At 43.0% G+C, this 13,771-nt stretch overlaps 1 protein-coding gene across 1 annotated transcript in view; it reads right to left on the bottom strand.

Moving 5' to 3' along the window:
- The window catches only part of pou2f2b (POU class 2 homeobox 2b), a 76,550-nt gene that overhangs the window by 61,880 nt on the left and 899 nt on the right, over window positions 1–13,771 (bottom strand). Inside the window, exons 2-3 of the mRNA XM_085423340.1 lie at window positions 8,642–8,769; window positions 8,379–8,428 (exon numbers count right to left, since the gene is read on the bottom strand). Of these exons, the coding sequence (XP_085279466.1) occupies window positions 8,379–8,428; window positions 8,642–8,769 (178 nt within the window). The remainder of the gene's footprint in view (window positions 1–8,378; window positions 8,429–8,641; window positions 8,770–13,771) is intronic.

Raw genomic sequence — 13,771 nt, 5'->3', positions numbered from 1 at the left:
GACGGAGAGGGAGAGAAGAAAAAAAGTGTGAAGTTGTATTGTCAAGATGTCCAGGCCAGTCCGGATGCATTGGTTCCGTATAACATTCCTATTCCAGCTCAACAGACGGATGCTGCCATTCTGCGAGAACGCAATCCTGATTTCTCGCTTGAGACCCAATATCTGCACCATACAAATAGGGTGAGGATATTGGGGGGTGGGGGGGGGGGGGGGGGGGGGGGTGGAAAGTGATACACACCAGGAATATGGCTCTTTCTTCTTATCCTGCTCAGCCATATTGATGTTTGTGAGCCTTTCATTGCTCAGCCAAAATGAAGTCTTTCAGGGGCCGGAGCCATTGACAGATTAAGAAAACACATCCTGTTTTGTAGAACATGACAGAAGCTTTCTTGTTATCTGAATAATATGAGCAGTGCTGAGGTGGCACGGAAAGACTGTTTGTGAAACATTGTGTGGTTAAACCCGGGTTTGAAATTACAGCCCGCTCTCACTACAAGAAAAAAAAGACTTTAACTGTGAAACTGAAAGTAGCTTCTCAGCTGAAGAAAGAAACACTCATTATGTTGTCATTTCATTATGTAATTGTTAATGGAAACATCTGTCCATGATAATTCTCCAACATGCACAAGTGAAAACTTCATATTCGTCATTTGGCCCTGAGAGAAAGGCTGGAAATGTCGAGCTATACATGGCAACACAGCCGAACCCTCACACAACAGAGATGAGCTGAAAATGACCAAATCACAGAAAATTGATCACATCCAACAAAATGACAGGGTGACTAAAATTGGTGTGAGCTTTCTTGGGGTTGAAAAAAAAAAATTTGGCAAATGCTTTCTGACAACCACATTGTAGTTCTCCCAACAAAGAAAAAACAGTTTAGAAATGAGCCCTAATTAATTTATTCTGACATTAACTGTGATGGAAACATCTGAGTCAGGCAGACCAGTGGATGGAGCAGCAACTCATTCAAAGACGAGGCCAGGAACGACGAAGAGGTGGTGATGTGGCGCAAAAGAGGATGCGTAGATGATGGCAAAGACAACAAACAGAGCAACAAAAACAAAGCAAAAAAATGCTGGAAAACAGATGGAGAAAAAAAATAAGGTGTGCTGCAGTCATCTGGAGTGTGTAAAAGGGTTATGCTGAGAGGTGGCATGTTCAGATGTGATAGACAGAAAGAAGAGGGAGGAGGTGAGTAACAGAGAGGTACAGGGAGAACAATTGATAAAGGGCTGGTAGAGAAGAAGAGCTTTAAGATTAAGGAATGAGTGTGGGGTAAAAGGAGGGGGATTAGGGGTTTGGGTGAGAGCAGGACAAAGTGAGAAAGGCAGGGAAGGAGGGAGGAGCTGAAACCAGGAGAATGAGAGGCGCGCAGAAAGAGGAAACTGTACAGGGCTTTTGACGGAGAGAGCAGGGATAAAAAGATGTATTTTTCCTGCTTCCTCTGTTGTCCTGCCTTTCCTCTGGGCAACTTCCCGCTGCTCTCCCCCTCTCTGCTGCCTTCCTCCTCTGTCTGACACAGTGGGAAGATAGGTAGGAAACCTAATCGAGCCAGACACGCCGCCTGCTCTCTGCTGACACTCACAGGCGGAGGGGGGGCACTACAAATCCTGCTGACCAGCCGAGCCGAGACCCCCACTCCCAACCTCCTCTCTCACCTACCGGCCAGAGCGGCCATCATCATTCAGCACAATAGGGTGGAGGAGATGGGGGTGAGAGGGGAAAGAGATGCCCAATGGGTAACATGACCCAGTAACACTGCCAAGACTTAGAAGTTTGATTCTTGCTGAGAGGAGAGAGTCTGAATGAAACTATCAAGGCACAGAAGCCACAGAAATCTTTTAATATTGGTAAAAAAAAAAAAAAAAGAAAAGAAAGAAAGAAAGAAAGAAAAAAGCATAAACTAATTTACAGTGTTAGGTCTCTCCTAAATTATGCCAATACTTTAATGCTGAAACACTCTGGATTTATTGATTAGATGATTTAAAAAAAACAGTTCTGGTAATGACAATATCTCTAATTAGGGAGGCAAGAGGACACGAGGTGCTGACTAATAACTGCAGCACACCAAGTTCAATTTATTTTCCTTCTCTTTCTCCTCATTTCTCTCCTGTCAGATCCCCCAAATTATAAAATTATACATTTAAATATTTTCAGTAATCTATCAAGAAAAACTATGAAATGTGTGCTGCTTTGAAAAAAAAAGGATTTTAGTATCGCTTCATTTCAGTTCCCCTCTCTTTTAAAAACAAACAACAAACAACAAATAACAAACCGAACCAAAGCATCATATTAGAGCCTCATCATTTTTTTAATCATATCGATAAGATTTTAGACTGGATTAGATTATTTTAATTTAAAAAAAAAATCTGAATTTAACCCTGAAATAAGCAAAATACAGAAAAAAAGCTCTACATTAAAATAGAGAAATATATGCCAGGGGCTGATGCAACAGAGCAGATTCTAAGATAAAACGATGGCGCTGTGGTAATGACTTTGCTGTTTAATTTAAAGTGAAGTGACTTTGCACACCCGTGTTGCTCTCTTGCTTTTCCTTTTGTCCTGTCACAGACCTCTTTAGAAGGTTTCATACAAAAAAACACATTCAGCACAGGCTGCTTACACTATACATGAATGTGTGGATCCACTGAAAATCACAAAGATTCGGTTTTTGTTTTGTCAGTGAATATTTTTCAGATTAAACTCGAAAGATATTTTTTTTCTGATAGACGAACTCAAATCCTTTGTCAAACTGTATGAACAAAAGCCGCTGATCATTGACGGGTGTGGTAGGATGCCAGGGTGGGAGCACGTCCTGTAGTGTGTGTGTGTGTGTGGGGAGGCTCTGCTGTGCAGGTAAAAATGAATGAGGGTCAGTGTGTGTGTGTGTCTCAGTGGGGGAGTCTGCCTCCCTGGTCATTGTGTGGGGAGAGACAGCCATTACGGACTGACCGTTATGGTGACAAGCAGTGACACACTGAGGCTCCTCTCGGGGGAATTAGCTGTGGACAGACGATGGGATGTGCAAAGGTTGTGTGACTTTGTACACTTGCTGCATTGTCCTTTTTTTTAAACTCTCTATACATTAAGTACGTACGTGTGTACATGTGTGATTGTGTTTTTGTGTTGCTGTATAAATACGTGCGTGTGAGTGTGTGTGTCCAAACCAGATAGCACATATTTGCTAATCTGGAGGGGGTAGCTGGAGGAAGGGGGTAGGGTCAGAAGCCGGGGTCAGGTGTTAATTCACTGCTTCAAAAGCAGAGCCAAACACAAAAACCAGGGGAGACCGCAACTGAACAGATCGACCAAAACCACAAGGATATATTCAAGGTCCACTGCGGTAACCATGTACCTCTGCTTCTCCCTCCCGCCGACATCCTCTTTAGATTCACCTTCGCTCTCGCTTTTCCTCCCTTCTGTCCTAAATTTCACCTCATTTTTTCCCCATCTCTACCCCTTTCCCCCCCATCCCCTCTCTCTCTAGCTGGTCCAGTATGTGCAGCCTCCTCCCCCAAAAAAGGTCAGTCAGTCTGCAGGGTCATCAGTCTGGGATGAAGCTGAACTTTAACCCTGAGCCCTTGATGTATTCCAACCACAAACCCCGCAGACACACTCATGTAATGGACATGTGCGGCCTCACAAGAGGCTTGTTTCATTGCGGCCATTTTTGATCAATTTATCACTTTTCTGTTGTCACTTATTGAAGTCCTGTCTGTGCTGGCGAAGCCTAGGTCTGCGTGGCACGGCAGGGTAAGAAAGACAATGACATCGACAAAGTGATCTATCTCGGATGATTAATCCCACCAACATTTATCAGCTAATCGATGCAGCGATGATCGGGAAGTGCCCACTGATTACATTCAACAACCACAACTGATACATGACTATGTTGAGGAGGGAGTGGGAGTAAACACTCTCAATCCCCCCCCCCCCCCCCCCACCCCCCCCCACACACACACACACACACACACATAGAGCAAAAATCAGCCGTACAGTTTTTGATTTTCCTCTATAGGAACTATAATGCACCACAGTGACAATGTGTTCTATAGCTTCTCACAGGTCTTCATGTTTTCTGTACCAAAGTGTAAAAGTATCCATTCAATTACATTCAAGTAAAACTAAGCTGTGCTGTAGGCACACCAAGTATCAACCACATCCTAAAAACAAAGAAATATTAAATATTTAAAATGCAGTTTTGTTCCCAAAACGATGTGAGGAAAAAACAAACTGAATTCTAACAGAAACTATTAAAACACGTGTTTTGCACTTTGGTGAACATTCAGAGGTGCGAAATTTACCTACTAGAAATCCTAATATTCTGTATACCGGCCTCTGGTCCCTTCGCTTCACAACAGCGATGCATCGTGCAACTGCAATCTTAACGCCTTAATTGAGGAACTGGCCAAACGACCTTTGACCCAGAGGTCATTAGCGCATTGTGAGCAGGGCCACGGAGAGCCGCCGCACCATTTGGGAGGAGAGTCGTGCGCAGAAAACGGATTATTTTGTATCGCCTCTGGTGCCTGATAGCGACTGAAGTGGCCCAGTGACCAAAAAAAAAAAAAAAAAGAAAAAACCGTACAGAAAAATGTACATCAAAGCCCACCGGCACGATCGCGCTGTTTACCATCAAACCTGAGCCAATAAACCGTTTATGAAATGAGCTTTGAAGCAGGCTGCATGCACGTTAACATAAACCATAAAATTGAACGTATCGGTTTTGTGGTCTGTTTGAAGTTGATAAGGTGCAGGACAGGGTGTCAGGGTGCCAGCTCAGTCCCATTAAATAATATATAAAGTATAAATAAAATCTCCCAGGAACACGCTCCTTTACAAATGCTAAATGAACAAAAATCTATATATTTAAAAGAGAGCGCAGGTTTTATTTTTAAATTTCTATGTGTGTGTAAGATTCCTTATATGTGATTCCTGGTTTTTATAAAAACTTCAGAAAAATGCTAAAACAAAAGCGTTTCCTTTTTTTTTTTAAAGAAGCACCTACATTTAAACATTTCTTTTTTGCCTCTTACCTATGTAATAAAAAAGAAATAAAACCATTTGGCTGCTCAGGTCTCATCCTAAATTACAAATCTCGTCAGAACTATATTCCCATAATTCGAGTGTCGACTGTGTGCCCTGCGCTGGGCTGATCTTACTGATAACACTTCCGTAATTAACAGTTTTTGAAGTGCGACACATCGAAATCAGCACATGAATTGATAACACATTCAAATGTATATTAAATACGAGGCCTCGTGTTTGAATAAGACAGCTACGGTTTCTAAATTTTACTGAACTTTGCAGCAAGTTAACTTTGAAATTTAAGTCGAAATAAATAAATGGCTGCCTCTAAACTGCAGGCGTCACATCAGCCTCTCAGTGACTCCCTCTCTACTGGTTTAAAATCAGCTGTGGATTCTAATTTGAATATCGTTCATACGACTTTAACAAGCTGAAGCAACAACTGTGAAAATGACGGTGAAATAAACTCGAATATTTAAATATTCACAGTTTATGCAAAAAAGCACAATAATATCTAAATATTCCCAGAAAGAAATATCAAAATAAAATGTGAAAATTAACTCATCCAGGAGGAAAAAGCGAGATGAAATCTGAAATATTCAACTGAACAAATATTGTCAGTGCTGCTGAAACGGTTCGGAGGCAGTTTATCTATTTAGCCTAAAACTTTATGCAAAGTTTTCATCAAATTAAAATTGATACTTTTTAAAAGTTTGGGTTTTTAATTCAACCATAGCTTCCCCAAATAATAAATTTAAGATATTCACTTTGAATGAAAAATGCAGATAATTGTAATAAGGAAAATCACACATTCTGATAGATGAACACTACGTGTTTGATTTTTAAGGGCTATTCTATTCTATTCTATTCTATTCTATTCTATTCTATTCTATTCTATTCTATTATGAGAAACGATAATGAGGAGGCTCCAATTCAAAGTATAATTCACTGAATATTAAATAATTTATTATTATGAGGCGCATAAGAGAATATCAAATAAAATATTTAAATAAATCTGGACGAATAATTATGAAAATAAGGCGTCTGCATAAATTTTATATGATAACCAAAAAACAGAGAAGGCAATGAAAATAAATAATAACAATAATAATAATAAACCTATATTAAGTTCAGGTGTGAATTAAGTTCTCTTGTCTTGAAAAAAAAAACAGCCCAACTTGTTCCTCGATGCCACGGCTGTGAATATGCAATAAGTCGGAGAGTTTTAATGAGACACAAGTTTCTAAATATGAGAATCAGAAAATGCAAACTGGGTGAAATAATAGAGTGAAACACGTGATTGGTAAATACGAAAAGAAAGTCGCCCCGTTTCTTTGTTTTCTCTTTCAGTGCAACGGTCTGTGAGGAGAACTGTCGGTTGACCATAACGTGTGTCTTAGTCTCATGGGGTTTAAAGTCATCTGTGCGCTGTGGTTAACACTTCTTCATACATGCTGGGCCTTTTTTAATATTACGACTTCAGACACAAACACTTCAAACACTACACACACACACACACACACACACACACACACACACACACACACACACACACACACACACACACACACACACACACACCGAATGTCACAAGTTGCAAATGACTCCAAAGAACTTGAACTCGGCCCTGTCCTAAAGCGCTGGTGCTGAGTCTGCAGCAGTAATTACGCAGCTCATTTCTATCCCCTAAAATAAATAAAGAGGCATCAATGGAATTGATCGAGGCTTGGGACAAAGTTTTCAGAAGAAACCTTTAGTCAAGATGCGACATGCAGGCCCTAAACAGGATCTGATCACGTTCATATTTTAAGAAGAGCAAAGGTCAAAAAGGAAAGAGGTGTGTGTGTGGAAAACACAGCTGAACGAACCCGCAGAAGACGCTGGGGTGTGGATCAGAGCAGGACTGTGCGTAAACAAAATCAACAGCTGGCCAAAGAATCGGGGGTATCTGATGATTTTGGGGGGATCGCCAAGAGTCATGCCGGTGGTGTGCTCTATGTGATACCACGCAGAGGCGTTTCCACACGGTGTAAGTCAAGGCTGCAGCACAGCGGTTTGCCAAATGATCGGCGGGGGCATCGCGCAGCGACCATGCACAGAGGTAAGCACCGGCTGCTCCCCTCCTCTCCTCTGCCGACTCGAGCCTCCTGCTCGGCCTTATAAAGCCCACAGATCCCCTCCTTTTAATTGATTTTCTCATAATTAACTCAGTCTGTCCATCGATTTCCCTTCGGCGGCGAATCAGACCCTCGCCACCCAGAGGTGTTTCTTTGCTATGTGCGGACATTGGGATACCGACGAGCAAATATCGACCACACTGATTAAAAAACCCACAGCGGGAGAGAATCTGCCTGTAAACTGCTGCCTTACATTATGCACGAATTAAGACACAGGTTGCCCATTAACCGCAGCTGGCCTGCAGTCGCGCTCACACCCGCGTGTGCGGAAAGAGCGCACAAACGAGCCGTGGCCTTTCTTTTTTTGTCACAATTATGAGCCAAACAACAAAGAGAATACACAGCGAAGACGAATCAGCGGAACAATGGAGACTGAGTAGAGAAAATTACTGGAGATGTCTCGATTTCAGCACTAATTCTCCTTCAAGCCCAGACCCAGACGGCGGCGTGACGTGCATGAATTCAAATGTGAGGGCTACATGTAAAAAAATAAAAAAAATAAAAAAAATAAAAATGCGATCAGCAACAATGGAAACAAACCACACACACCCCCATCTTTCTGTGTTTATGAGATTAACAACGTGCGTAATATTCGCACACCGTGAAAGCACTGCAGGTATGCAGCTGCAGCGTGGTTTCCGTATGGGCTATGCATAACACCGAGCACATTCTGAATCAAATATTCCCGCGATCATACAACATGCAGAGCAGGCAAGAAGACACAACGCTATTCGTCCACGGAGCAAAGGAGCAAGGGAGGGAGAGAGAGAGGGAGCGAGGGAGAGAGAGAGAGTCGGAACACGAGGGCTGCTCCTGTGAATTAATTTCGTTCTAATCAATAAAAAAAAGAAAGAAAAAGCCCAGCCCCGCACAAAAAATCATTAGGACCGATATTTCTCTACCCCTCTCTCTTCCCTGCACTGCCTTTCCCCAGGACCCTGCCATGAGGAAAAGTCGGGCTCCCCCGCAAGTGGACAGAAAAAACCCTCTTGAATTCACACAGAAAAGAAAGATTGTGATGTGAGAAGGTGAGAAGGAGGAAGTGTACAGCACAGCTGAAGACAGTAAAGGGTGAAAAGACACATGGAGGAAAATAGTTAAGTCCCTGCACTTCCGCCCCTTAGAATAATTTTCTTTTTTCTTTTTGTTTTTGTGGGTGTGAAAATTTACCAGTGCTTCCATCGGTGAACGTCTCCATCCCCGCCATGCGAGCAGCCTGTCTGGACAAGAGAGGGATGGAGAGCAAAATGATGGGGGAGAGGAGGATACGGGGGAGGCAGAGGTACGTGTAAGGGGGGCCACTGTGTGTTTGTGTGGAGGGGCAGTTGTTCTGGGTTAGGGGCTCAGCATTAAAGTGAGGGGCTGTGGGTGTGGGTTTGGGGGGGTTAGAGGTGAGGAGAGGGTGGGGTGTTGTCATATGGTAACACACTAACCTTTTCATGTCTCCCCCCTCTCTCTCTCTTTCTCTCTGTCCCTCGTTGTCCCTTTTTCTCTCTCCATCCCTCACCCTCGACGTATGTCTCTCAGCGGTTTCCATGGCGACCCGGTGGCTGTGGTGCTGCTGAGGAGAAAGAAGCGCGTGCGTGAGAGAGGGCGAGGAAGCGGTGAGCGAGGCGAGGCGAGACGGTCGTCTAATAGTGCAGGCAGGGGGGTCACGCCCCCCATCAGAGGTAAATGAGCAATCAGCAGCATTTCGGAGGCGTAATTACAAACAAACAAACGTCACGCTGTGACTGCTGTTTTGCCACTTTAATTTTACGGCAGCAGGTTTGTTTTGCGGCTGAGAGACGTTTAAAAGGCCCGGCGTGACCCTAGATCTGAGACGCCCTGCATAATAATCCGGTTAAAACGCGCATAAAAGAAGTTCCCGCAGTTAAACATCAGATTGAATCAACGCTGAAGGAGATTCCACTCCAACTTCTGTAACTTCTTGACGCGTGCGGTTCTGACATGATGCCGCTGAGCTGATTTTCACCAGCTCTGCTGTTTTGAATATGAGGCCTTCGCAAATTGGTCATGCATCTTTATGCTGCCACCTGCAGGTAGCAGAAGAAAGCGACACACACAGACAGACGGAGATCACTGCCTTCTGCTCAGCATGAGGTCTCAAACAGGGTGACTGAAATGAGGTTTTATGTCGTATTTCATTTACCAATTCAGTGTTGTGGCAAAAAATATTTCCGGTGTTTTTTTGTGTTTTTTTTAATGCGCAATCTCTTTGCTTATATTGGTAAAAGACTGCAGTTAACGTGATGTATTGAGGGATTATATATAAAATAATCCCTCAATACAAGAAATGACCTATTTTGCAAGTACCTATAGGGTTTGGTGTTACTGTATACACACTGTAACCAATCCAGTCTTTTTTGCCCACCTAAAACATCTCTGTAGAGTTGTTAAGTTATTTTTATTGCAATTTTTGCTGCTGTCTTGACCAGATCCCTCTTTTTAAAAGACATTTTTAATGCCAATGAGGCTTTTTAGCAGGGTAAATAAAGGGAATATAAAAGTCACTTTTCCAATAACTGATTGCAGCTTCTACCCTGTCACATGAATGTTGTCTATGGCTCAAAATAACTTAATATCTTTCATGAGAGAGATGTTTGATATATGTTTTGCAGATTACAGGCCAACAATTCATTTGCAGCAATTTAAATACAAAATTTTTTTTTGAAAGTACCGGAAATCACTTTTTGTAACAACACTTCCAACCTCAACCTCACATCCAGGCATCTTAAAAAAGAAAAAAAAAGTGCTCATATGTTGTATTTTAAAAGGCTTGCGTGGACTCTGCTGCGACTGACTACCAACCACGGAGAGGTAAACCAAGGAAGATGGCTTCGGAGAAGAATCACCTAATCTAATTTTTTCCCCCTCAATAAAAGCCACAGCATTTCCCCCATCAGAGGAATGTACGATGTGCTGCAGGGTATACGTACAATAACAGCATCCCCAGCGGGCCGACTGAAGGCTATAGTGTCTATCAGCTTTAGATGACACGTTTCGATAGGAGACTGATTTAGGCCTGAGCTACCATGAGATGACTTGAGTCTCCATCCAATCAAGGAGGTGAGAAGAACACCTGCGGACAGTGGAATTAAGTCTTCAGCGGGATGATGACCAGTCCCCTGCCACACAACCCAGTATTACATTAGCTTTTGCACCCCAATACAATTTGCACCATCGAACACAAAACCACCTCTGATGTCTCGATGAAGTGGTTTAGGCAATCAGCTGAACATTCACTTCACCAAATGTGCACGGAGCTGTGGTGTACAAAAAATGCCAGATTTATTTAGTTTTCTCCAAGTTATGTTGTAGGTAACAGAAAATGAAAACAGATGTTGAAAGTGGTCGATTGATAAAATAAAAAATTGACTCCATCACTGGTTCCCTTCTGCCTCAGCTTCTACTGGTCGGATAGTTTCCCTACCCTACCACGTGCTTTAAAATATCTACAAAAGCTTCTCTTGGATGTAGATTTGAGAGACATGAAGGGAGTTTTTTTGACCGAAAGCTCTGCTGAAGCCGCAAAGGAGGGGTGATTGTGGCGGCGGTGATGGGGCGTGGGCTCTCTGGGTCAGCAGTAGCCTAGGCTGGGAACATGGCAGACTTTGGGAGTTTGGTATGGCTGGCAATCAGATTCAAAGAGACCCTTTACCTGTAGTGCTACCTCGATCACCAGAAGGTGAAAGTGTTCTTCAAAGAAATAGTTTGACTTTTGAGTGATGCACTTATTCGCTTTCCTGCAGAGTTTGATGAATAATGTTCGCGCCTGTGTGTAAGATTAAAAAGCTGGAACCAGCAGCCAGTTAGCTGCTGATAGCCTGCCATAAAGACACTAGAAGGACACTGCGAGATCACAACCTCACACACACACCAGATTCACATCATTTAAAGAGTTCTTCCACTGTTTGTGCACCACCACCATCATGACCTCTGCCTTCCAATCCTGCAAAATGTTTTTAGCTGTGTGAATTTGCACACAAACATACAAGTGACACAAATGATCTCTTGGCAAGAGATCATGAAGCTGGGAGTAGATAGTTACCCCAAAGCCTCTCTGAAGCATGTCCTGTAAAAAGAGGCGCTTGTAAAACAAAATGCATTGTGTTAATAATTAGTGTGCATTAGAAGGAGCAGTAGGCAAAGCTAGCTGCTTGTTTTTCTTGATTCTTAACCACCAGACAATTAAGCACCATTTTAATCCTGACTGATCAGAAGACTTTCCAAGAAGATTTGATGGTTTCTTGGAAAGTTGGGAGAGATTTATCAGTGCTCGTACCAACTTCAACCTAATTCTCTTGCTCTTCACAGAAAAAACTATCAGAAGGTGATGGAGGAGCCTCATGAAGAGTTTTGCAGCAGATAGCTGCTGGACAGAAATAACGGCGGGACGTGTTGTCTCGTCCTTGGATATTTGTGAGCATTATGTTCCTGAGCGTTCCAGATATGCGTCCCAATTTCTCTGACAAACAAATCTCTCATAGTGGCAGGGGCCATCCAAGAGGGAGTCATTGTTCAGAGGAGGAACATGGCAGCATCCTTTGAGTTAGACCTCAGTAGTTTTGCAGACTTCTTAAGCAGAGTGTCTGGGGATCCCTGTGGGCATCACGTCGCTGGTTTTGCTTTGAGGCTGGGCGTGGTGAGAACCGGGCCTTCAAAAATCTCAGTTTTCCCCAAGGCAAGCCTGGGGCAGTTTAGCTGGCCATCAAACAAGGCACACTCTGAACAGAGTAGAAATGGCCCTATCAGGTTTTTCCCAGAGGGCTGGTGCCGCTTACTGTTCTCCATGATGGCAACTCAATAATAAAACTTCATTTGTACACTCAGCAGCTTTTTAGACGTGGGGTGTTGCCAGAGTGCTCTTAACCGATCCAGTAATGGTGGCGTCTTTAAAGACAGCGTTAAGCGTTGTGACATGGATGCAACAGTGTATTAAATATTTAAGAGTCTTATAGGTTTTATAGCTTTCTTATATAGCACTATTAGAGCAACCTAAATAAACATAACTGCTAAGATACAACATTTTATAAATTAATTATAAGAGTTGTTTGGGTGTTGTCTAACCTTCAGGATAATTAACTGGCTGAAAATGACATGCACTAATTAGAAAAAGTCAAAGCCTGTGAAGGGTCACTAAGTGAAATGAGGTGGCTCTTCAAAAAGTGCCCTTTTGCCGACATTTACATCATTTATTCATGTGACCAAGGAGCGTGTTGGGCTACATCAGAGGACTTCATTACCTCGAAGTAGGCCCAGGGAAAACTCAAAGACCTCACCGACCATCAGGAAATAACTCGCATCTATTCACCACAAATCAACATCTGTTATGTTACAAGAAAATCAGCTTTCTGGTTGTAATGCCCCTTATTTTCTTTTTTTCCCCCTCATCGAACGATTCTGTAGATTCTTTATAAAGTTAAAGATTTTATAAATCAAATTGTTCCCTCATACTTCCTTACATGATATACTGTCTAAAAGTGTGGAAAATATCTGTAAAAAAACACTGAGTTTGGTTTCTTTTGTTTTTTGTTTTACAGATGTTTCAGTGTGTTTCTTCAGGATCATAAATAAAAACACACATCTGTCCAAAAACAAACAGTTATATTTGTAACTTCTGTTCCCCGAAGGAGAGGAATGAGGTACAACACATAAGTATGGGATATCACGCCCAGTGTGTCCTGGCTGAAGTGATGACATGCGCATGGCCACGCCTGCACATGTACCCCCGTCATCACAGTCATCCCTCAGTTTGCTAGCTGTTCCCTTACCGAACCAAGCTGTGCAGCAGGTGGAACCTTGTGTTGTACCTCGTTCCTCTTCTTCAGGGAACAGAAGTTATAGATATAACTGTTCGTTCCCTTTCAGTCGATTCACTCTGTACAACACCTAAGTATGCGACAAATTTACACGCCTCGCTCTGCACGGTGTACTACCAGCACATTAGTGTGTTTGTGTGTGACCCAGCAGAAAGGATAGTATGAGCTACCGAAGGGGCTGTAATGTCCAAACGATAGCACCTGACAAAAGTGTGCAGTGATGGCCAACTAGGTGCAGCTACAGGTACCCGGAATGAGCTCTCACACCTGGGGCTCACCGTTAGTGCTGTACGTCAGTGAGATAGCTTCTATAATCCAGTGGGACAGCCTCTGTTTAGACAAAGCTCTACCTCTGGCTGGATTAACAAAGCAGACAACTCGTCACAAAAAAGAACATTCTCAATGTAGGTACGTAGCACACACACCGGACACAGAGAATGGATCCTCCTCTGCTTCTCAGATCCAAAAGGAGGGGACCAAAAGCTCAGAAGCTCAAATTCAATTGAGCTATAAACTGCAGGAATGAACTTGGGTAAATATGTGGCATTTGGGCGCGATACATCCCCGAGGCCATCAAGAGAGAACTGACCCTTAACTATCAAATTTGACCTTTCAGCAGGTAAGCATGAAGGTGCCAGAGATCCGGGTGTGGATGAATCACTTCCATCACCCTGCAGAGAGGAAGCTTGCCAAGGCCTTGCTGCTAATAGGGTGATTATCTCCACATACCACGACTTTGTT

The sequence above is a fragment of the Rhamphochromis longiceps genome, linkage group LG11 (genome assembly GCF_057381845.1).
Source record: "Rhamphochromis longiceps isolate RC_006_pf linkage group LG11, R_longiceps_female_GT1.1, whole genome shotgun sequence".
In the NCBI taxonomy this organism is placed as follows: Eukaryota; Metazoa; Chordata; class Actinopteri; order Cichliformes; family Cichlidae; genus Rhamphochromis; species Rhamphochromis longiceps.
Note: the sequence above shows the minus strand (reverse complement) of the source record. Positions and strands in the feature narration are given on the sequence as shown.